The 25,857-nt window shown below is 36.4% G+C and overlaps 1 protein-coding gene and 1 long non-coding RNA gene across 5 annotated transcripts; one reads left to right on the top strand and one right to left on the bottom strand.

Annotated features, from left to right (window-relative positions):
• The first annotated feature begins 1,536 nt into the window (after window positions 1-1,536).
• Window positions 1,537-2,464, top strand: LOC125479634. The gene is made up of 2 exons (XR_007260140.1): window positions 1,537-1,809; window positions 1,942-2,464. It is a non-coding gene; the product is annotated as an uncharacterized LOC125479634 (long non-coding RNA).
• Window positions 2,285-7,736, bottom strand: LOC103952853 (protein TPX2-like). 4 transcript variants are annotated; one of them, XR_007260138.1, is made up of 19 exons: window positions 6,955-7,730; window positions 6,482-6,628; window positions 6,278-6,349; window positions 5,863-6,016; window positions 5,406-5,514; window positions 5,029-5,079; window positions 4,549-4,646; window positions 4,394-4,469; window positions 4,244-4,306; window positions 3,977-4,063; window positions 3,793-3,851; window positions 3,615-3,693; window positions 3,466-3,531; window positions 3,306-3,368; window positions 3,096-3,173; window positions 2,939-2,983; window positions 2,734-2,816; window positions 2,568-2,645; window positions 2,285-2,419 (listed from the first exon to the last, which is right to left on the bottom strand). XR_007260138.1 is itself a non-coding variant. In XM_048589194.1 (18 exons), exons 1-18 carry the CDS (start codon window positions 7,124-7,126, stop codon window positions 2,627-2,629), a joined length of 1,521 nt encoding a protein of 506 aa, XP_048445151.1. In that variant the 5' UTR covers window positions 7,127-7,723; the 3' UTR covers window positions 2,285-2,626. The 4 variants fall into 4 exon arrangements, 2 of the variants coding, with proteins under 2 accessions (XP_048445151.1, XP_048445152.1); XM_048589194.1 differs by having other exon boundaries at window positions 2,285-2,645; window positions 6,955-7,723; XM_048589195.1 differs by having other exon boundaries at window positions 2,285-2,645; window positions 6,884-7,024.
• Between the last annotated feature and the right edge of the window lie 18,121 nt (window positions 7,737-25,857).

The raw sequence follows: 25,857 nt of genomic DNA, 5'->3' as shown, positions 1-25,857 counted from the left end.
GAAGGATATTCGTCTAAACCGTTCAAAGAAGCTAGCTTGGAGGTGGCTCATTGGTTCATATTAAACAACTGCGATGAAGTCTCGCCATTTCTCGAACTGCATGAGGCACTGATGAAGATCAGATACCTTTCAAATTGGGTTGAAATCCATAGATAATTATTTTCGCATTGGTTTGCACAGCATGTAAGTGTTTTTATTTTTAAACTAAATTGATTTTATCTGTTGCAAAAACCTACATATACAGTGGTACTTGGACTTTACTAGATGCGACCGTTACGAGAAGACAAATCTTCCTTATTTAATGAAGAATTACTTCAACTCGCATGTGGTCCTATTAAAGCCCAAACATACTCTAGTTGTCACCTAAACAGAGTTAAATTCTTGACACATGAACTATACCATTAATTGTGCATTCAAAATAGCGGAGTTTTTGTATTGGGGGTACATGAGAATAGTTATTTCTTCAGCAAGCTTTTAAGTGTGGTTCAATTGTTATACACAAACTGCAAGGAAGTCATGTTGTTCAAGTGTCATTGATATGATATGAATCCAGACAAAGCTGGTAGTCTCATTCATGATATGTACTTATATCTGTCAACAAAATACAGTGAAACAAGTTTACTACCTCGATGATCTAAAGGCGAGGGGTGGTTGGAAAGTAGTACAATTAATTTCCACAATCCAACCGTCACTGTATTTGGTATATACTACAAGATTGTAACGGGTCGGAGATTAGGTAACAGGATGAAATTCTTCGACGGTTAGAAACGAAAAATCAAGTTTTACCGATTATTTTGGCTTCGATCTTGATGATTTTTTACAACTGCACTACTTAACCCTAGAAGAATACAATGAACAGACCCGATCATCTATTTAAAATACTTACAGTAGTGGTTACCACAAAATGATATATTATGCTTAAATAGAACTATAGAATAACCGTTAAGTGTTGGTTGAATCTATTTCTATTGTTTTGTCAGGATACACACTCTACGAAATTAATTTCCATGATCCAATCGTCAAACTTGTTTGAATGTAGTACAAGATTGCATATGCCAAAAATCGCCAAAAAAAACTTTCAGGAATTTGGAAACAGGGTAACAGGTTGAACAGTTACAAACTTGGTATCACAATTTAACGGCTCTTATAGACCAAGTCATCAAATCTGAGTAAGCAGAACTCTTGGTTGCCGTCGAGAAAGGAAAGAGATCTGGAGTCCCAGTGGACTAATGAAGGCTGTGCAGGAGTTGATGAGTCTGTTAATCAAAGTGTTCCTGCTGGGAGATACATTGCTGCTCTCAGAGGCCCTGCACTTGACCAAGTCAAGGTAATTAACACACTGGTTGTTGTCTAATCTTGAAATAATTGTTCCAAATGTTTTATATGCTAATATCATAAGTTGACTCATACGCCAAGCATTACGTTATCAGAACGTCATACACAACATTAAAATAAGAACTTATCTAATCAATGGTTTAATTAGATTGACAGTTTGGTAACTTTAACATGTCAGATTGTTTGACAAGCGTTTACCTTATATATATCTTAGCAGCCAAGCTGTCTTATGGCATGCCCTGGCATCTAGCCCAGCTACCAAGTTTCTCGACATTTCACCATTTAAAACCTTGGACTTTGGCTATTAGCAGTGGCAGTCCTATTCTGTCTCCTTCACCTGCATCCTCAAATGCATTTACTACTTCGAAGCCGCGAAAAGAGAGCTTTTCCACGCTGTTCGGATCAAATTCTTCTTCGCCCCTTGGGTTGTCTGCGTGTTCTTAGTCCTCGGTGTACCACCTGCACTGGCCCCGGGTAAACTACACCCTGCCTTTGCATCTTCAAAGCACCCTATTTTCTGAGGGAAGTTAAATCTTCGATTCATTTGTTTGATTTATATTTGACGAGGAATGATCTCTAACATGTTAGGTTGTCCAATTTTTGTAGATTTTCGGTGGCTTGGCAGTCTTGCACCTTTCCGGTGACAACTTTCTCAGTAGTCGCCATCAAGTATGCAGAACAAGTACCATCAGTTCCAAGCAAGGGCCTTGCAGCCACTCTCTCTCTTGTCAACTGCAATGGTGTCTGTATTGTTCATCTCCACTCTTCTTCACATCTTTGTTTGACAAACGCTGTTTCCAAACGATCTCGCCATTGCCATAACAAATAGAAGACTTGGCAAGGAGAAGAAACCCTTCAACGATCCTACGTTATAAAGCGTTGGACAAAGCAGGCCCTAACAAAGAACAATCTGGAAACCAAGGATGCAGATGGAGGTAAAGAAGAGACATACTCCAAATTGTGTATATTTCTTGGCTAATCACAATTACATGTGTTGGTGGTGCCGCCAAAAATGTTGTAAGAGGTGGCCTTAACAGCCATACAACACCTGCCTTTCTACGTTTTATTGGATTTCAACTGAAACCTACAAATCGGGGAAATGAAAAGAAAAAAGAGCTGGTTTTACATATATTTGAAAGAAGACCAGCCATTGTGGATTCCATTTACAACAAAAGTGCTTGATAATCTTTTTGCGGAGTTGTATAACCATCAATGGTAAACATATTTCCAACCTTCTATTTTGATAGAAGATACCAAAATCTGATTCCCATGTAGATGCCACTCTTTAACGTCAACGGACGCCCAACCTCCTGTAACAATTTCAGGGACAAGATGAGTGAATAAGAAACAATATAGAAACTAAAATAGCATCTATTATCCATCATTCAGCTAGCGCACCTCATCCTCAGTTTCTTATCAGCATCCGTCGTGCACCTGTCTTGAGCCTGCTTTCCACCAAACAGAGAAGGTTTTTCTTTTATCTACAAGAGGATGTACTATCATATGAGAGAAGAAATGGAAAGAGAACGGCAAGCACTCAAAAAAAATTAAAGATAAATGAACAATTAAGACTATCCATAATCAGTCCTATAAGGTACCTTACCTTACGTTCTTGTTGGAAAAAAGTCGATCTGTTTTCTTTTGAGTCCTTAAGTCAAAGAAAAAACAACAAATAACTCAATAGAATACTAGGGAAAGTGAAATCAAATCAATAATATGTGTGACGTGAATGATAAGAAAGTAAAGGGGACGAGGATAACCTTCGTAGACAAAGATGTAGGCTGGGAAAGTTTCACTGATGATCCATTATTCTGCTGGAGCTCAGTTGTCAAAGAGAGCTAGGATTCAACAGGAGAATAAATGAGATTACAGATATATGTGTTTATGCAAACTGTAATGGTTATGAAGGAACAACATGAGAGAAGCACAAATTTGTAAAACAACTTTACATCATATAAACTTTTTGATACCTTACTAAAAAGGTCAGTTGGCGGAAATTGCTGTACTCTCCTGTCTGTCAGAAAATTAAATTCCTTTATATGAAATAAATGTGGTGTTAGCTGATTCTGCAAACTGGGAAACAAATACGATACATGGTCACTAAGCAAGAGAATAACATCTATGAACTACCATTGGTACAGTGGTTTCCCGCTTACTATTGCAGAAAACACCAATATCCCCTTTGCTAGAAAATATCTGCATTTAGATAGGAAATAATCCCATAGTTGGCATCAGCTAGAAAAATTTCAACTGAATGATGTAGTGCAGTAAAATATTACCATTTTGTTAAGAGGACGAGCTTTAAATGTTTGCATTCCTGTATTTCTATCTTGCTTAGGACATTCCACTGTACTTGGTCTAATCAAAGAAGATCAAACCCATAGTAAGAACTATTTTCCTAGTATGAGAAAACATCGGAAAAAGCAAACTGAGCATTTCTACTTCTCATGCTATTACCTTCTGGATTCTCCTTTTCTGTTTTCCACGACGGTAGAAATACTAGGTTTTTCCAAATCCTACAAAATGCAGATTATAGGCACATTTACATGAAATAGTTTTGAGCACAACGTTTCACATGACTCAAGGGACCACTTTGACTTCAGATAACAGTGAAAACTATTTAATTAAATTCACAGCTAACCTTGCCATGATCGTTGAGATGATGTGAGGATGATGAAACAGCCGATGCATTTTGCATAGCCCTTTCCATTGTCTTGAGGTGAAACTCCTAAAAAGCAAAATTAACAAAGGAACTCTGAGCCACAAAACTTCAAAAGGCAGTTATTTTACAGCCTTTTTTATTTTTCAAATCAGTTTGAGGGTACAACTGTCTTTATCCTCCAAGCCACTGAAGAAAAGAGTAATAATAGGTTAAGCAGAAAAAAATTTATAAATATCAAGCACTCACTTGAAATTCTGGCAACTTTGGAGTGCTCCTTGTTGGGAGTGGCAATGAAGGAGCCTCGAAAATCTGCAGTATAAATGCAAAAAACAGTGAAGGAGGAATCAAAGATAAAACATTATTCAAAATCCCCATCTAATAACTTTAAGTACCAACTTTTCGGTTCAATGGACGAGCTTTGAATTTTCGATGAGTTGATGTCACTTGTTCTAACATTGATCCATTGTTAGGCCTGAAATATAAACATATCATAACTACCTGCAGACTGGTAAACTAAACTATGTGATTTCTGCCCCAAAGCCAAAACCCACCTAATCCTGTGTGCCCTATGTGCCGTTTCAAAGTCAGGCTCTCTTGGAATAGTAAGTCTCAACCTAGCATGCACAGTGGTTTTGTCAAAAGTTTCATCCTGCAATACCATCCATAAATAAGAAAGTTTAATAAACATATCTGATGAATTGAGCATCTCTTATTTAAGACGTTATCAGCAATAGTGCATCTATTATAGGTCATCTCAGTTTTCTTTTATGCATCACTCCAGACATCTAGAAACAAAATCACAAGTAAAGAAATTTGGGAAGCTCTATTACACCCAGGATTACTTCCTTAACAATATAAAATGCGCTGTAAAACAGTTAGCAGTTGTATTTTTTTTAATAAACCCATCCAGACAAAGCTATTATTTGTCTAAAGTTGAAATTTTTGGAGGACAACTTTTATAGAATAACTTAGTGTTATTCAATAATGTACTAAGAGAGACAGTTATACAAAGCATATAAAAGCTAGAATACCTTTTTAGGCACCTTGTGGACAAAATTAGTTTGCTCCTTCGCATCAGTATGCTGTCATGAAGAAAAGTGAAGAATACTCAATTCATAGGCACTAGTTCAAAAACCAAAGCATACCTCCTTAAATAACTATTAGAATCTAAATGAGATGCATACTTAAAGAGCATAATCATCATGCCATAAACAGTACATATTGGTCAAATCGTATGTGCCAAAAAACTGTTGGTCCATGTGTGAAGCGTGTGTGCCCACAAAAATTTGGTCCGGAAGAATACAGGTCTGTATAAATATCACAGAAACAGTTCTTGCATTAAAGAAAAATATGGATAACAAAATTTGAATGTGCTCAGTACCAGTTGCAGATGGTAAAACTTCTGTACCTTATGCAAGTGTCCTCCATCTAGCTTCTGTCTTTTGGGAGCTTGACTTCCAACCCCAGAAGAACTACATAAGCTCTTCTCATTGTTTTGAACATGCAGCATCTGGAATCTAACAATTAAGTAATAAGACATCAGATGCAGTAAGTATGGGACTTAAAGGTAGTAAGATGCCCACATTTTACACTTTCTCTGTTTACAGGACATAGAATGGAGGTATTACAGTCTCACATATAATTACCTTATTGGACATAGTAATTCCCAATTTACAATCTGGGGGATTAAAATCAGTGTGCATAAGGAGAGAAACAGTCTCACATGATAATTACTTAAGTTAGCTACGGAAGCGACTGTAATGATGAAGTGATATGAATAATTGCAAAAGAACACCACATCTCTACTTCAATGCAACGCAAAAAATATGGTATGCATAGTCAAAAGGCAGGACATTCTGAAGCACCTGGAACCGCCATTTTGAGACTTCAGATTTTGCTTAGCGAGCTGACTTGCAGTAGGCTTCATCAAAGTTGAGCTCCTGGGGAAAGATGGCTTTACAGAAGTGTTACTTTTACCTTTAAGCTTATCACCGTTTAAGTAACTGTTGAATGTCACCCCTGGAAAACAAAAGCATAAATTAAAGAGGGAGAAAGAAAATGAAAACAACAGATACATTGTGCTGGAGTCTGGACCAATTGAAATAGTTTATTATAGTTCATTAGTAATGTGTCCGTAATAACTTGTTTAAAAATCTAATTCCATCTGAAAAATTGCGGACTTAAACTGCGTATAGTTTATATCATGCTCTTCATTTATTCGGAAATAAATCTGGGATTCCATTAGCAAACACCATAGTCATCAAGGTATAAAGCGATCACCTGTACCAGCTCCATTTGGTTGATTTAAAACTTTTTGTAAATTTCCAAAGATCCCTCTATTCATTCCTTCAGCTACAACACGAAACATTGCACTTAAAAGATTTATACTTCAAACCAAGAAAACAAAATGCCAAAAACAAAAGACTAATCTGTTCTAAATCCTGCTTCTCCACAAAGCACAAATCAAGGGGATTTCGTCCATACCTCTGCTATTTACATCCATTGCACATGGTTCTGTGCCCACACCGATATCACAATTGCCGTCATTTGCAGTCTCCGCATAGGATTTCGGCGAGGCGTTTACATTTTCCAGGAGGGTTTCCAGTCCAAGTATTAACCTTGTCACAACAGCTGCAACAGATCAACATCAGCCATTGAAATCACTTTCCATTGTCAAAATTATAAATTCAAACATCGCTTGCAGATTTTTATTCATAATTCAAGACAAGAAAAGGCAATGTATTATCAGAATAATCATTTTTCACGGAAATTATCAGATGACATATACAAAATTGAACAAAAGATATGAATCATTTTATCTTTAAACAAAAATAAAATTATTTCCTAATTTTTAAAATGCTTGAAAAATGGATCAAGCCAACTCACTATTGATGAATTAAAAAGATTCCGAAATGCAAATGTCAAGAAACGACGTTGTTGAAGGCAGAGAGGCTTACGAGACGGCGGGTAGCTCTTGGCGGACTCGAACCAGAGCTCGGCGCGGCGAGCCTCAGCCGGAGTCTCCTGCCTAGCAAAGTCGAAGTACCGAGCTGCATCGTACTCGTAGTCAATGTCCACTTCCTGCGCCATTAAAACTTGCTCAACCTCCATATCTTCCTCCATTTCCATCCTCACTCTCTCTCTAAAATGCACCGCCGAGCAGAACCAGAAATAGCTCTGGTTAGGGCTTCGGAGCTCCGCACCCGACCCGCTAAAACCCTAAATCCGGAGTTTTCAACTCCGCTTTGTATCGGAGAGAAAACGCAAAGGTTGCTCTCGGCGCACTGTAGCACCGCCCGTGTAAATATTGCAACCGAAATTTAAGCGCGAGGTACAAGCGGCCAAAAGCGCCGAGCCTTAGAGTACAAGCGGTTTAAAGCAGGGAGCGGTGCGTTTCGCAGGAGCGTTTGGGTTTTGGACAGACACCCAGCCGGGCTTGCTTTTTCTATCCGGAAATTTGAATTTATGGCCCTGAAGAATTTATAATTATTATTGTGGGTAGGGATTGGATTGACGAATGTGCCCCTGGGGTTTTTGGGGAATGGCGATGGAAATGGGTTTGAAATTTGAATAGAGTGGTAGGTAGGAGGGTCATTTTGTGGGTGTTGGTGTTCGAGCTCTGTTTCGGGTGGCGAAATCCTGTCTGGGACTCCGAAATTTCGGCGCGTCTTGAGTATGCCCTTGGGGTTGCGTGGAAATTGCAAGATTGACCCTAACGGTTGGTTTTGCATGAAGGGTCATAAAAGAGGGAAGATTGGGGCCCTCCCTAGACCTAGGCCGGTTCAAAAGTGAGATTGTGATCCAAGGTCAATGGAGGAAATAAGAGATTCTGGAATTAATTGTTGTATATTAATCATAAGAAAGGAAAATAAAAATTAAAGGAGTGATTGTTGTATATTAATCATAAGAAAGGAAAATAAAAATTAAAGGAGTGAAATAAAGGATGACGGAGGACATTACGGCATAACAGATGTTGATGGAGTCGACAAGGGTAATGGAGTGAATTAAGACCCGTGCTTAAAATTTCTTCATTATTATAGATATTATCGTGAAAATATTCAAAAAAATCAAAGAAAGATGCGCAAATGGGGTATCGGAGAAACTCTTAAATTTAGCATAATCGACAGATATTGTCGATATTTTTGACAAATATGTTAAATATTAGAGAAACTCTTATATTTCGTCCAAACTAATACTTGACAATCCCTAACACTATGTTTAGATGAAGGAAATAAACTTGGGATTTTGATAAAAGTCAGAATTTATAAATTGACATGCACCAATTCTCTTGTTTGGATTCATAAACATAGAAATTTAGAATTTCTGCAGGGAAAAATAATTGGAATTTGGGACCTCAAATTCCCAAGTTTAAATTCTATGTAAATAGGTGTCATTTCCAAATAAGAAAATTCACAAATTTTAGAAAATTAAATTCTGTCATTTCAATTTTCGTCATTTTAAAATTCCTTAAATTTCTTCATCCAAACAGAGTATTAAATTTCATTTTAAATTTCCGTTACTTCCATCAAAGTCAACCAAGATCGATAGCAATTCAATATATCCGTCGATATTTCTACAAATTTGCATATCGGTATACCGATATTTTAAACATTAATTAAGACCAATTCTACTACAAATTTCTCATAATGCAACTTATGTGGAATTTTTTTAATAATACTTGACTACTCAAAAGATAAATAGGAGCTCGTACTCAAAAACCCTTCATTTCTTGTCCATAGAATTTAGTGTTTTTAATCAGAATTCATAATATATTTATAATATGAACGTTTTCAATTATAAGTATAAAGTTCTGTTAATCAAACACGAAAAATTTTGAGTATAGGTTCTTACTCATCCTTGAGTAGTCAAGCATTGTTCATTTTTTTAATGGTGTTGATAGACAAACCACATTTTGTAGGCTATATGTGAACGGTCTTTCTAATACAAGTAAGACCCACCAATACAATTACATCTCACCTCTGGTTAGAGAAATGATCCGCATGTGGTGTACAAAATGTAGTCTCCTGCATTTCCTTTTTTAATTTAACAATATATTTACACAAAGGTGAGGGAGATTTGGGCTAAATCACAGAATACGTTTGCCATAATAATTTGATAGCAAACTTATCAATCACAAAACTTAAAATCTCTCACTTACAAATGTGAAAGAGAGAGGAAAAAAAAAAACCATGTTTTTTTGCAATTGTGGGTCAAGAAACTTACAAAAATGGAACCATATATGTGTACATGAATATGCAAAAATATTTTGACTAAGGGTGTGTTACTCTTTTTTATTTAGTTGTTTAAAGACGCAAAGCTTTACAGTTTAGGGTGATTTTTAAAATGGGAGACGGGTTTCTAAATTTTTTCATTGCAACCTAAAGTATTGAAATTGTATTTACACCTTTTATCTATTTTAATATCTATTCCTCCATTAAATTTATGAGTTTTTGTATCAATGTGGTGCAAATGTTACACATTAGCCCATATAATAATCTTACACTTACCATATCATCAATTTAATGCAGTTTTAAAGTTGAGATCTCTTCTAATAATAAATAATAAATTCATCGCCCAAATATGGTAGTGTGGCAATGACTTATAACTAAGTTGAACATTGAAATGATTGATTGGATTGAAGATAAGTTAAGTCGGTGAAAGATTCACTAGCAACTCTTATTGAGGTCACATTAAGCACGCCCTAAGCCATTAGGTTAGTAGGGTTTGTCCCCCCTCCAACATGCAAGTAGCAAATCACCTTGAAAAAAGAAAAATTACTAAAATTCAAACAAACTAATAGTCTTTCACTTATTTGGAAGTCGGATGTGGCTTCAATACTTTGGGTGTTTTAACTGTTAGATTTGATTTCTTCAATTGTTTAGATTTTTTACTTTTAATCAAAAAGGGTGTTGGGGGTGTGCAAAAGGTGCAGTGGCATAGGACCCCAAATTTTTGATGGGTCCCCAAAAAAGTTATCCTCTTATATATTACATACGATTATAAATTTGCTAATAAAAAAATTTTAACTAAAAAGAAAAATCATCGTCAGTTGATTTTCTCTATATAAGATTAAGTGGAGTTTATACTTAATGTAACATCCCACACCGCTTAGGAGAGTAGATCTTGTAAGCCTTATATGTATATTCCCATCTCTACCTAGCACGAGGCCTTTTGAGAGCTCACTGGTTTCAGGTTCCGTAGGAACTCCGAAGTTAAGTGAGTAGCGTGCAAGAGCAATCCCATGATGGGTGACCCACTAGGAAATTCTCGTGTGAATTCCCAAAAACAAAATCGTGAGGGTGTGGTTGGGGCCTAAAGCGGACAACATCGTGCTACGGTAGAGTTGAGCCCAAGATGTAGTGGGGGCTCAGGCCGGAATGTGACAATTAATATATTAATTTTTCACTTTTCTAGCAAATACAAAAAATTGTGTACCACTTTTCTTTAGCAATAAAACTAATTTGTGTATTACTTTCTTTCACAAAAACAAGTGTATTTCTGTATCTCTCTTTTAGTCATGCTCCATTTTTTCATGGATGAACCCTAAATCATGATTCATGTCAGTAGACATTATTCAATTAGTAAAAGTGTGATGCTGATTTCATTAAGTTTGAATATTGATTGTAGAACTTTGTATGACTCTATTATCCAAAAAAATATTATGTTTTTAAATAAGGAGGACTTTAAAAAAAAAAAAAAAAATGCACAAGACCTCCAAAATGTCAAAGATCGCCCCACTTTTAATCTCAATCACTTATTCATGTATCATTTAATATTGCGCAACATTGAAGAAATTTGTTTAGAAGTCATAAGATTTATGTGAGCTATTATTTTCCTCAAGCTTGTCTGATAGACAAATAGATTTAAGTTATATAGATATATGTTAATGGAAAATAAAAGATCTAAGATTGTTGCAGTCCTATTGGAATAGGAATGTGATTGTGTAAATCCTAGTAGATATGAGAATGTATCTTATATTCCTATTATGAGTAGATTACTTATTAAATGTTGTAATCCTAAAGGGTAAGGAATTAACCTTCCCTACTACTATAAATAAAGGCACAATGGGATGGAATAACACACACCCACAATTACGCATCTCTCTCTTTCTCTCTACTATTGCCGCACCTTTCTCTCTCTATGGCCTCCATAATTGTTCAGTAAATTATGCCTACAACACGTTATCAGCACACTCTTGACGCTGCGCTAAAAAGAGTTTATTCTTCAATCAAAGGAGTATTACATTTTAATCATTCTTTTTATGATTAATTTATTATTTTGAATTGATCTACATGCTATTGATTCAATTTAATTTTTCTATGTTGAGCGTTATACAACACATTGAAGATGCAATTCCAGCTTACAGAGAAGGATCTTCTACAAATTCAAAGGCTTTTATTTGTTTTCTGCCAATCAGGTACGCTTAAAATAAAGTAAGATATTTGAAACAACCATGAAGCATGAAAACATTCCCCATGATGCATGAACCCCCCTTATGTTTATATTTTCCTTCCGATATTTATATTGTATATGTTCATATATTTATCAATATATATATATATATATATATATATATATATTTGTTTTATGCATCGCACAATTAAATTGTTACGTGGAATATGTGAGTCAAAGTTTCAAATTAAATTAGAGGCAATTCTAGGGTTTCTTAAACCCTACATATGTCGGAACAAAAAATTTGGGAATGGTATGGCACCACCCCTTGCGGCACAAACTGGGCAGCAGCCCTCCGGGCTTTGCTACACCTACATGGACCTTGACTACAGCTTTACTGTGAGCATATACACACCCCAAGCCTTTGGCCTAGTTGGGTTGTCTCAGGCCCATAGTCCCCAATCATGAAGGAAGCCTGCAGCTTTCCTTTTTGAACCTCTATCTGGTATTGGCCCATGCCAGCAAGCTATCATGCTTGCTGGGCTACTATCCCGTGCACACTAAGGCTTATAGCCTATTCCGGTATTAGCCCATATACATGGGTTTGGTCTTTGCATGACGCCAGCCCACTATGGTTGGGCTCCCATGCATTAACAAGCCAGCAAATCTGTTGGGCTTTGTCCTGTGCCATCCCCGAGGCCCAACCTTGAAACCCAGCTGTGGCTGGGGTTTCTCCCTCACCCTGTGACCTGAAGTTCACACTCGAGGCCCTTTTTTGGGCCATGCCTTTTACTCAAGGTACCCAACCCGAGCCCAATTATCTTTTAGGGCAATTTTTTGACCCACATGCTATTATTTTAGCATTCTAAATAGTATTAACCCGTATATTAATATTATTTAGCTTCTACAATTGACCATGTTTGGTCCTGATCTATTCAATTAATTAAAAGTGACCTGCAATCCATTAATTTGATAATTAATCCAAAATTATTGACCTAAAGATCACTTTTGGACATTAACGATTCAATAATTTATTTTTATACTTTGAACCGTTGACATACGTTCGTAGTAACAAAGCTCTCACACTAGAGTTCCCAAAGAACCTCAAATCCACTACACTTAGTTGTATATTACATTCTATGTGTTGGAACTTGTGTTATGTGGGACTGCCAGTCCCACATCGCCCATACACCCTTTACACTAACTCTCTATAAGTGAGTTCACTCACTTGTAGTTTGAATTGAATTGGGCCAAAGCCATGGACCTTGGGCCTTAGACTTGGAGGGTTTGGGTGTATATATTAAATGTCAAAGATGGGCGAAAAACACAAGTTACGTTTTTGATTTTTTGGATTCAGTTTTTTCCGAAAGGATAAAACTGATTGAACAGTTACGTTCAGTTTTTAAATTGATTGAACAGTTGCATTCGGTTTTCTTTTTTAAAAAAAAAATTGATAAGCATGAACGGTTGGATAAGTTCAAATTATGCCATTATATATATGGCAATAAAATCAGAAACTAGAATCAATTTTTTTTCCATATTCATTCCTCCATATTTCGCTGAGAACCACACAACCAATTCGCCAAGAATCCAAGTTCGAGTGCAAGAACTTGGATTAGATAGTTGTATCCTGCAAGATAGACGTCCATTGAACTGCTGCACTGAAGTAGGGACGAATTTCTGTCTTAGGAGATTGCTTCTGCAAGCCTCTATCTTCAAGAAACAAGTCAGTGATTTGTGATTTTATATATAATCTCATTACGTGTTTATGTTTTAATATATTGTATTTGTCGTTGAGTTTTTTATATTTGAAATAAAACTGTGCAAATTGTTATATAATATACACTTGACATTTGATTGGTTATAACACTATGTTTCTTGTAGGAACCCTTCTTTTATGAACCAAATGTTCATAAACTAAATTAAACCTGTAGTTTCAAATTTAGTGCCTTTGAAACCCAAAATTTTCGTAAAACAATACACCCATGAAAACCATGTCTTAGAACCTGAATGTTCTAACTTTGATGCTTATGGATGACTTATTCCCATAGCACCAATAACAATCTTGTTCCCTCCAATTCAATGGATTGTCGAACTGTCACAAGTTCGATTTCCCTGATTTGGATGTTTATATTAGAAATTTTATGTGAGTACAAGACGTGAATCTCTGCATGACTATCAAGAAGTTGAGAAACCATTGTAGCCAACAATGGCAAGGGAGAGCTGAATAAGCCTCCGCCATGATCTTCATTCGAAGACTTGTGCCCAAAGCATTACAAATGGAAATATCTCATGAACGAGGATTCCATGCCCTTTGGCTTGCTTCTATAGACTGTTTAATCACGAAAGACATTGCATGAAGCACACTATGATTACGTTCATGAATGAGTACAATTCTGAAGTTTATAAATCCGTTCGAATTTTGACTAGAGAATACTTTTCTCGTCCTTCATGTTTCTAACTCACCCCTGAAGCAGCAGTGTAGAAAGAGGAAGTTTACCAAAATTCTCGGATCTAATTACTATCTCAAATGTGAGAAAAAGGTATGGACCCAATTCGACTGGAGTCTACCGAATGGCTCGACCCAGTTCGGTCAAAGCTTAACCGAATGGTGACACACTACTTTGGTAAGGATACACCAAATGGAATACTCTCTCACAATCCAATTTGGAGTTTGTTTTTACAACATATGGTAGAATCAGGGTCTGCCAAGGTGTGGCATCATGCCCGAAGCGTGATCCTTGGCACCTAAGACCTAAAACTTTAAGAATAAGGGATAATATTCCCAAACCTTAACCCTGTAGAATTTACTTCCGTCTTGGTGAAATAGATCATTGGTTATGCACCTGTTCATGCCCTTACCAATGTTGTTAAGGAGTACCATTCTAGTAGTCAATATGTGAGACTAATTTTGCTCCACTAAACATCATTGGAAAAGCAGAATTTTGACATGGATGACCTTGTTGGCCTAATCCACCCTAGTAACTTTGGTTTACTTTGTGAACATTTTTCCATGTTCTTGGATTCAAGTTTGGTGTATGTTTTACTTATGGATAATCTTATTGATATTGTCCTTGAATATGAGTTAATTGAATCATGTTTCTTAATACATGTGACCAATTCAATTAAACACGTGATTAGGTAGGAATGTGGGAAAGTTAGTTGTATGGATGAATGCGTACTACGCACACTAACTTTACACCTAAATCTCTAACAACGACTTCAGGTCTATCCAACCTGATTAAGAGCATTGGCACGCTCCTCGTTGTATGAATGGTACTGCATCACCATTTAAAGGACCTTAAATTCTCTTTGATGTTAAGTTTTTAAGGATATTCAAGATGATAATGATCATAAATGAAAACCACTGAAAAAAATAAAGTGAAATATCTTTGCACCACCTCCAAAAATGAGCTTGAAACTTTGATTTAGGGCCAATGGGCTGTCTTCCAAATAGGAATACACCACATATGGCCGGCTTGGAGCCTAGTGATTGAGCAGTTTACTTGCTTTGGCATAACCTTTTGGGACACTTAGGTCGAACAATGATGCTACAATGCATCTCCTTATCTGAAGTAAGGATATTGTGCCTACAAGCACACTCTGCCAAGCATGCTCATTGAGGAAATTGATTTTCTATATCATTCCTCGCAAAGATACGACACGACTCTCTTTTCATAGTGGATGCAATGGAATATATGTGGACTAATCCAACCAAAATGCAGACCATATAAATACTTATGGTTTTAGTTGATGAATCGATAAACTGGTCACATGTTTATCCACACACATTGCTGCTAAGCCTCTTGGCTGATTAAAGGTTCACCACCCTACATATCCTTTAAGGTTCGGGAGATTGGATAATGCCGGAGAGTTTATATCGACGGTTTTCTATAAAGCATTGCATGTATTTTGGGTTTATAATTGAACATTGAATTCCCATGTTCACCCAAAATAGCCTTGCCTAGCGATCATAAAGCGCAAATTTAAATGATCGCCCGAATTTTGGTAAAAGTACCAAGTTTCAGTTTCTGCCTAGGGCTATGCAATCCTTGTATACAGTTATGTTGATCCGCCTTAAGGCCCATTGCCACCCAACCTAAATGACATTACAGTTAGTTACTGGGTATGAACCTGACGATTTTCGTATTTACATAATTGGGTATGCATTCCATGTGCCAAGTTGTGTCGTCGCAACATACCAACATAGGTCCTCAAAAAAGGATGTGTATCTTTTGTCGATCATGATTCCCCTTCACACTAGCCCTCTTAGAACCTTTGCACACGATCTCTTTATCGCTCATTTGCGGGTTGTCACTTTAGTAAGATAGTTTTCCCGCCGTTAGGGGGAGATAAGAACGTCAACGTTCTTGGAGAATGATGCGAATTTGCGTGGACATTGCCCATTATGTCTCATCTCAATCCCCATACCGCACAAGTGTGATAAGCAAGTGCGATGAATTCTAGTTTTCAGAATGTTGCTCCAGACGCATTTCTCCGATCTAGCTAAAGTGACGAGATCATATATCAGCTGCAAATATGCCTGCAAGGATAGACATTCTTAACGAACGTCGAGTCAACATCCTTGGAGGATATGCCGCCTCTGTTAGACGATTTAGACACCTCTATTGGACGGTCTGGTACATCGGCGGATAACCAATCATATCTTGGCCTGGACGACAACAGATCATTCAGTTCGTAGGATTCACTTCCGTAGAAGAGGAAGACACAGCACAACAATGAATTTAAACTCGATCGCTGTCTTAAATCATTTCCATCTCATTAGATTAATCCGGATTACTCCCAAGACTTGAAGTTCTTGGTTCAGTATACTAGTTTGGATGAGCTAAATGGAATTGAAATGAGATTATCATCAATGATATTTTCACTTATATGGTAGCTACTGATATAAATGAAAAGTGACGATATCGAACCGTATTCCGTTGATTAAGTGGCAACGTAGAACTGATTGGACAACTAAAATTACAATCTAGGTCAAATTTCTTACCAAAATGTGTATTAGACCTGCTGTTCCTACACTGCCTATGGTAACCCTGTTGTGTTTCAAGTGGGAAAAGAAGCATTATGAGATGAATGAAATAGTGCGATATGATGCAGCCTTATGGCACAAGGTTTCTCTCAAAACGTCCTATGATTGATAGCAGCATTATGAAATGTGGTTAGTGTTTTCTCCATGGGGATATAAATATGGAGATTTACATGTAAGTTCCCAAAGAATTACATGGACTGGTTCAAATAGTTCCAAAACCACGAAACACTCTGTTAACTCGTTTTGAGGCATTCATGTACAATCCGACGGATGTGGTATACCTGTCTAAGTGATTATTTGATCAGTCAGGGATATGAATTATGCCTTTGTGTGTTAAACTATGAAGTCTTATTCCCAATTGCTAGAGTTCCAGTTTATGTTGTTAACACGAATCTCAATAAGACTTCGGAAGAGCTTGAGAAAACTGCCTCGCACCTAAAGATGGAATTTGAGATGAAGGATCTTAGGAAAACTCGTTTATGCCTTGACCTAAAGTTCAAGCGTTGTTCTGACGGTACCTTGGTCTACCAGTCGAACTACACCCCGAATGTGTTACTTTTGAGTATACATTTGATCGTTCATACGTTATATACAACTGAGACCCTTGAAGAGATTATGGAATCTGAAATTCCATATCTAAAGTTCAACTTTGCACTTTGTTGTACTTAGCTCATTGTATTTAGATAGGACATCTCCTTCGTTGTTGATCTTGGTAAAAATGCAACACCGCGCCTACACGCAACAACTGAATTGTTATTAAAGATGTACCCTGAAGGTACTACGAGGGCAAATCCCAACGCATCTCGAGCGGATCCAACCTCTTGATCCTCGAAATGATGTTTGCCTTGTTGTTATGCTGACGTAGGTTACTTATTAAACACGCACAAGGTAAAATCCCCAAATGGTTATGTCTTTACCGTTAGGGATATCGCAATATCTTGGAGGTCCACGATATGACCTTAGTTGCGAAATCTTCGAATCGTTCCAAGATTCACCTCACTTCACTACGCCACGAGTGAGACATGGTTAGGAGTTCTTATTGAGCATATTCGAAGTATTTGTTGTGTTTTCATCCATCGTTGGGTCCCAAAGATGATCCATGAAGACTATGCCTCATGTATCCACCCGGCTAAGACATGATACATCAACAAAGTTAAACACCAAGACATATTGCGTCTACATCTACATCAGCAAAGCATCAGGAGATTGAAGTCATGCAAGCCAATCTCAGACAACCTTGCCGACCTCTACACAACGTCACTGCCGAAGTCAACCTTCCGGAAGCTTGTCCGAGGAATCAGTATGCCTAACTATCATATGCAATGCTTGTAGTTCTCATTTGGAAGTTATGTCAAACTCAGGGGGAGTATCCAGAAGTATACTCACTTGATCTTAATGTACTCTTTTTCCCTACGATTAGGAGCATTTTTTCCACTGGGTTTTTGCTACCTAACTAGGTTTTAACGAGGCACCCATCTTGGGCTAATCATACCCTTGAAAGCTCTTCTACTTGCGTCCAAAAGATGTATAGTTTTGACTTAATGCAACTTCTCACTTTTCACCTTAGTCTACGGGTTTTTCTCCCACCTTGGGTTTTGCCATAGCAAAGGTTTTGTGAGTTTTACTTTTTATGCATTCTTTCGTTGATTTGAGAATTGCATTTACTCATTGTGCCGACGACTTCATCAACTGTACTTGCTTCATCACTGAAGACCTGATGCGCCATTTACTTGAGTATTTACACACTCAAAGAGGAGTGTTGTGGTCCTATTGGAATAGGAATGTGATTGTGTAAATCCTAGTAGATATGTGAATGTATCTTATATTCCTATTAGGAATAGATTACCTATTAAATGTTGTAATCCTAAAGGGTAAGGAATTAACCTTCCCTACTGCTATAAATAAAGGCACAATGGGGTGGAATAACAGACATCCACAATTACACATCTCTCTCTTTCTCTCTACTATTGCCGCTCCTTTCTCTCTCTATGGCCTCCATAATTGTTCAGTAAATTATGCCTACAACAAATATGATAATTATGTGATTGTGACAGTTTCTCTTTCACAAATATCATAGCCTCTCTTTTTCAAAGAGGAGATCATAAATGTGCACTTTATTAAGTATCTCTATATTTTAGATTCGTGAAGAGAAAAGGTCGAGACAAAAGCTCCGTTTGGTATTGTTTTAATTTTTCCATAAAAAAATTGCTTCATTTTAAAGTAAAAGTATTTGGTAAACTAAAATATTTTGTTTAATTTAAAAAGCAATATTCTCTATAGAGCAACTTTTAAAAATTGCATGTGGGTTGCTGTAAAAGCATCTTGTAGATTGCTTTTGAAAGTCATTTTAGGAAAAAAAAAAAAAAAAAAAAACTCTAGTTGAGTGTTTAATGAATATTACAATTCTTGTAATACCCGCATTAGTTTTTTAAATAAGACATTATTTATCCTTCTACACACTTTTTATACATTAGAGAACAAAGTAACCGCAATTACCACTACCATTGTTGCCACCACCACCACCATAACCACAACGGCCGCTACTACCACCCCTACCATCATTGTTACCCATGCACCCTAACCACCACATCCACTAATGTTGCTATACCCTCACCATTACCGCTATCATCACCCCCATTGTCCCTGTCATAGCTGCCACTGCCACCACCACCACTATCATGTTCATTTATGTCATTATAAATAATTATATCATTTTTACATGAACATTTATCAAATGCTTTAACTTTGCTTTTTATACTAAGAACTTTTAAAAATACAGTATATCAAACATTCATCTGCTCTATTTTACAGCTAATTATTCTTAAAGCATACTACAAAAAAAGGTTCAGGGTACAATAATATTATGCAAATAATCAATAATATTATTCAAATAATCATTAATATTATACAAATAATCAATAATATTATACAAATAATCAAGAAAACGGGACTACAATAATATTATACAAATAACCAATAATATTGATTGTGTTTGGTGTAAAACATTATGAATGCCAAGCAAGCAAGGCAAATTCAACAATTTTGTACTCATGGTTTGTACATATAGTTTGTATACAGATAGATTAACGTCTTAATTTGGTCTAAGAGAAATTTGAAATCTGGTCCATATGAATTCTAAATAAAGTTAAAATTTTACCATAGAATTAATTGATAATATAGGAAGTAACCCAACTTACTTACAGATCCTCCAGAAAAAAAATGACGAATAATTGAGCATTTGCTGAGTCCTTTGTGATTGACTGAGAGAAAGGAGTACTTGCATGGTAGCTTAAAGTTTCAGACGTGACAGAAAACATAAATATGGTCGATTAGTCATTTATTCCATTTAGGTATGGGGAGTACATTGATTCAATGTGACATTAATTTGTTCCAACATCGGATACCTTTGCTTCGCCAACCTATACAATGCCTGCATAATATTTACTGCACATGAAGCGATGGTCGTGAAAGTGGAATCCGAATCTTCGCCGGATCTTTTTTGTAAGGATTTTATGAATTTGTGAATCGTGTCCATTCATCGTACATCGTATAATCAGAAATCATTTTAAATATTTTTATTTAAAATTAAACACAAACAGTACTTGACAAAAACTGACTGTACGATGTATGATGAACAGACACGATTCACGGATCCCTAGGATCCTCACCAAAAGGATCTGGAGAAGATCTTGCTGGCTGAAAGTGATCAAGAAACTGGATTTGGATTCCATCCCGATTTTATTTTTGAGGATCCTAGGGATCCTCACTTCCTATATGTTTATCATACATTATGCGGCCATAAATTATTTTAAACTTTTTATTTAAAATTAAACACAAATAGTACCTAACGAAATATGGCTGCACGATGTAAAATGAACATATAAAATGTGTAGATCCCTAGGATTCTCACAAAAAGGATCCTTATCCAAGAAACCGGAAGAAGATCAATGACATGAAGTATATAGCTATTTTATTGGAAACATGTTCATCTTCACGTGGCATTTTGATCTAACAATGCTAATACTATGCGAAGAGGAATTCACACATACTTTGTATCAAGGTTCTAAAAGACGCTAGACGCTAGTCGGGTGGCATGTTGAGGCCTAGCGCCCAGGCGGCTGGACGGGGTCTAGGCGCCTAGGTGGACTAGGCAAATTTAAGTAAATCTATTATATTTCGTGTAAATAAATATATGTTTATACTTAAAAATATATATATTTTCATCGTGAACTACAAAATAGAATGACATATATATTATGAAGTATTGAAACACAATGAAAATATGGGGAACAAGCATATGATGTGTGTTCATTTAACTATTCAACAAGTCTTTTACAATTAATTGAAAAATAAAAAATAAAATGAAAGTTATCTATTTTCTGTCTAAGTAAGTCACAATCTAAGCGGGTGCCTCATCATGGATTTTTAGAACAATACTTTGTATTATTAAACTAAATGTTGGGATGACTATGAATTGTCGTATATATGTAAATCCATTTTAACAGAACATCTTATTGTTTAATGTCAATTCACATGCCAACATTATAAAATTTTGTGTCAAAAATATGAGGTGACAGAGAGTTCATGAAGAATACCACTTTTGAGAGAGTCTCCCCGCTAAGGCATGCTTCCGCTAGTAGAGCGGAAGGAATAAAGAGGAAGAATAAATAAAATCAAATTTTGAAAGTGAAAATAACTTAAATTAGTTGGTATGTTTTTTATTTTTTAGTTATTAGTTATCATTTTATGTGTTATCCATATATAATTATTCTAGGGTGCGTTTGTTGTACCAGATTATTTTGGACTGGATTAGCTTCTAGGATTAAGCTAAATTGGCTTAGACTAGACTAAGCTGGACTGACTTAGTGAAGTATTTAGTACAGTGCCGGATTAAATTACGGACTATATATTTTTTTTGCCATTTTAGTTCACTTTTTGCCCTAAAAATTAAATAAAAATTAATAATAAAGGGGGCAATACCATCCAAGTCTAAAGTTGACTGGATTTGAACCACATTTTCTTCCCCTTTTCCTTTTTTACTCTACCTTGTTTCTCTTGTCCATGATTTTCTCTCTGTTGAATTGAAATTTCTAGCCTCAAATCTTGCATCAATCTCTTAATTTTCTTGTTCAATTAAGCACTGAGAGATGGGGTCAGTTCGTGGTTTAGAGGTCTAAGCCCTCCGATTTACAAAATCCCCAAATCAAATAAAAAAAAATCTCAGCCCTCTCAATTCGAAGACCTAAGCCTCTTGAGAACTTCTCTGATTTTCAAAAAACCAACCTCTCGATTCGCTTCTCGGAGGTGACTCCAGTGATGGTAGATTCGCCAGGACCTCCACTAACATGCCGATATTTCTACATGCGAGCTCAAGAATTCAAGTTGAATCAACAATTCTCAAATTAAAAAGCTATGCAAATTGAATTGAACTAGAAATTAAAAAGCTTCACATATGATGTGTAAGGAAGAGCGGAAAGAAGATGCCACCAAACTCTATAGACGACACAAGCAAGGCCGTTGGAGTTATTGAGAAGGTTGATTTCCAAAACAAGTCAGTCGGAATTGCCGACGATGCAGATGAATTAGTAATTTGAGCAGAGAGTAGCAACTATGATGCTTAAACCACGTAGAAAGTGGGAGAAAGCGGAGAAGACAAAGTGAAGACCGTTTCTTGTTAGTACCGCTTAATACCAAGGTTCTGCTCGGGATTAGATAACACCCTTTAGTGAGCTGCGGAGGAACTGCCAGTCGAGACGAGTCTCATTCAAGTTAATACTTTGTCACTCCAAACACGAGACTATAGTCCTAGCTAGTCTTGTCCCTAAATCCCTCCCGTCTTGCATTCTTTCTCCACTCTTCTATATATCAGATTTTTTTTTATATATTTTCTTTTTATCTCTACAAAAATAATAATAATAATAAAAATAATAATTAAACGGGCCCTAATATTTTTTAGGATAATATACACCTCTTCAACCTAAACCTGCATAAATCAGTGGTTATGTCTTTATCTTTCACCATTTGGCGTAAATATTGGAAGAAGTATCATTTTTTTAACAAAAAAATTGAAAGAATTATTACATAATCGTAATAGAAGCAATGCCATTTAATAATTTATGGGCTCATTGATGCATGTACTTTCTTATATCCGAAGCATAAAAAATAAAAACTAAAAACTAAATACAAAATGATTGTTGTTTTACTTTGATAGTTTCTCGGCTCTCATATTTTTATTTTTCTTTTGGGCTTATTTGTTTGAGTGGGTGGATCTTTACATAAAAATTTTGGACAAGTGTGGTAGTTCTAGTGTAGGCTTAGAATCAAATGCATAGAGATCCATAAATGGTCTAATTCATCATCCGGCAAAGAGGTGTTTGGGCTCGCCATTTTTGTTTTTCGATTTTGAAGACTCAGAGAAATTTGTACAAATGTCACTTTCTAAGGGCTTAAGAAGACTTAATATTATGCTTTAACATTTTTTTTTTACTTATAAGTAAAACGTTTTAAATTCAACTCTCATATATAAAAAGTTCAGCACCTATTTATTCTCCCACCTTCTAATGTAAAAAAATCATTACTCAAAAAAAAAAGGGGCAAATATTTGTGCTTCAAAATTTTTTGAATTTTGCTCTTTTTACGTGTCAAATTTTTTTAGCTAACTCTATGGTTACTTGCATTTAAGGGGCTGTTCAGTATTTCATTTTGAATTCAAATTTTTAGACTCAAAAACACTTTTTTCTATTTGCGCTTGGCAAGCCAATTTTCAAAACTGCGACTAAAAAAATATGCCTGATTTCTGAGAACAAACTTTTTATGTTTTTGAATCAACTCCACCCCTAGCAATCCCCTAGGCTATTTGGGCAATCAAATTCCCCAAACCCCCCAAAACAAGCTCTGACCCTTCCTAATAACCTGGGTTCCAGGGGAGCCTAACAAAGCTTGCAGGCACAAATTAAATGGCCCAGTGACTGGATGGAGTGACATCAGGCTGACATCATGGTGGCATCAGCCACGATTTTGATTCTTTTTGAGCCAAGCTAGTGCAATTCAAGTGCAAGGAAAGGCGCATTGGCCGACGGGACTGCATTGCTGGGGCCCGCGTTGCAGGCACACTAACCTTCTTAACCGTTCGATGTGCACAAGGTTCTATCCTAAAGTCCAGATTTTTCCAACAAAAAAATAAAAAAGTAAATAAAAAATCTGAAACACTTTTTTACTTTTTGGGCCACATGGCACAATATAGGTTGTTGGATTACAAAAAATTGTAATCTAATGGTCTATATATAATTAGGTTGATAAAAATTATTAAAAATACAAAAAAATAAGTAAAAAATACGAAAAATAATTAAAAAACTATGAAAAAGTTATTAAAAAAATATAGAAAAAAATTATTTAATGGCAGTATTGGCAATCCACAAAAATCATATTTTTGAATAATGATATGTGGCAAGACGAAATTGGTTAAAATCCCCATCCTAAAATTAACAATAAAATTATTTTTTATTATTTTATAATAAAAAGTATTTTAATACGACATGCCTTTCTTTGCCGCCAACCCACCCCTTTCTAAATATCCCTCATCTTCCTCTGTCGGCGACCTACCCTACGTCTGCGAAGAACCTTTCATGCTCCCTCCCTTCATATCCTGACCTTTGATTTTCTTTTCTTACCCGAATTTTGAGTTGCTCAGTTGAGGTAATGAGTAAGTTTTTTAACCATGGACGTGATGGAGTCGATGGATCGAAGAGTCGAGGTGGCTCAGTGGTCTTTGCTGGTGTATTCGTGGTGAAAGTGTCTTGGCTAGTGAAGTCGAAAGGGAGTCGACAGAGAGAAGCAAAAGTGTTGAACTTGCATGGGTGTTTTAGATATGAAAGCAAGTACAAGGGCAATGATGAGTTGATTTCATATTATATATTTTACCCTATTCTTACTATATTTTGGTAATTATTTTGGTAAAATTTTGATTCATTGCTTTATATTTTCAACATAGGACATTTGACTTCTTCTGGAGCGAAATGTGATCAAACAGACGAATTTTGGAGTAATTCAAATTGGATGATGTTCGTGCGTTCCTTAGCTTGTTCGTGTCAAAATTTCAACGATTTCTACCAAATGATTATTTTCTGACGATTAAATAAAGAAGCAATACATGTTGCTAGAAAGTGACCATTTTGGGTTTAATTGAGATTTTTGGAGCCCAAGATGACCTCTGATGGGTTCGTGACCTTTTGGAGAAGTGTTTAAAATAGTCCAAACTTAAAATTCAGCTATTTTGGGCTGGTTTTGGAGCTGATATGGGTCCAAAATGTGGTTGTGTAGAATTTTGGGCAAATTTACCAAGTCAATTTATGTGACGACTCGTCCCAAATTAATATATATTTTATCCTCAAATGTGGGAAAATGATGATTATACCCTCGAGTCATAGTGACGTGAATGTACGTATATGGTTTTAAATTATTTTCCCGTTGACGTAATTAAATCATACTTGATGTCACGAGAGTGTTGACATGATTTAGGGCCGAGTTGGGTTCGTAACGAAAATGTTATGAAAAAACGATTGTGTAATTGGGCTAAGGAAATGGACCAATCACCACACCTCCTACTTTCTTAGGTCTAATTAGAATTTTAGGTTTGTTTTGGGGTCATTTGTTATCCCTAAACATGCAGCCCAATTAGGGCTTAATATGCTTTTTATCTATGCCCAATCCTACCTTTTATTTATGCCCAATCCTAATCACACGCAAACACTCACACACACGTACATACCCTCATCCTTTCTCTCGATCTTTCCTTCGTTCGTACAGTTTGTACACACACACACCCAACCATCTTCATCTTGCACAGATTGAAGGTCATTTTCAAGTTCTTTGTAAGGTCAGGAACCTAATCATACCCTTAGTTTTGTGAAAGAACCTCAGAAACCTAGGAACTCGCGAGCTATGACGAGGTGCTCTGCTACTCCATCGTGATCGTGGACGTTTCACAAAGTTTCAAGGCTCAAGGGAATCTTAAAACAACTTCTCATAGATCATAGAGAAGTTTTAGAAGGTTTTGGACGTCGGGATAGGTCAGTTCCTCGATTTGCAGTTTTGACCGAAATATCGAAGGAATTTCTAACTATTTCCCGTCAGTTTTAGGACTTCACAGTGGTAAGAACATGTTCTACTCGTTTAGGGCTTCAAATCCATGTAAATTTTGTGAAGTTTGGTTGAGATTTGAGTGAGATATTTAAATTTGAATTTTCCAGTTTCTGGTGACGTAGCGGCGATCGGCGCCGGAATCCGGCAAACCACCAGAGAAGGAAAGGTAATATTCCGTCAACTTTGACAGAATATACTAATGGCATTTAAAATTCCATCTGTGTGCTACGCACGTGCCTGCGCATGGCCGACGTGTGAGGGGGCATGGGACGTCAGA

The sequence above is a fragment of a genome, unplaced genomic scaffold (genome assembly GCF_019419815.1).
Source record: "Pyrus x bretschneideri cultivar Hongxiangsu unplaced genomic scaffold, Pyrus_bretschneideri_v1 Contig3, whole genome shotgun sequence".
Taxonomy (NCBI): domain Eukaryota; kingdom Viridiplantae; phylum Streptophyta; class Magnoliopsida; order Rosales; family Rosaceae; genus Pyrus; species Pyrus x bretschneideri.
This window is presented reverse-complemented; position numbering and strand designations above follow the sequence as displayed.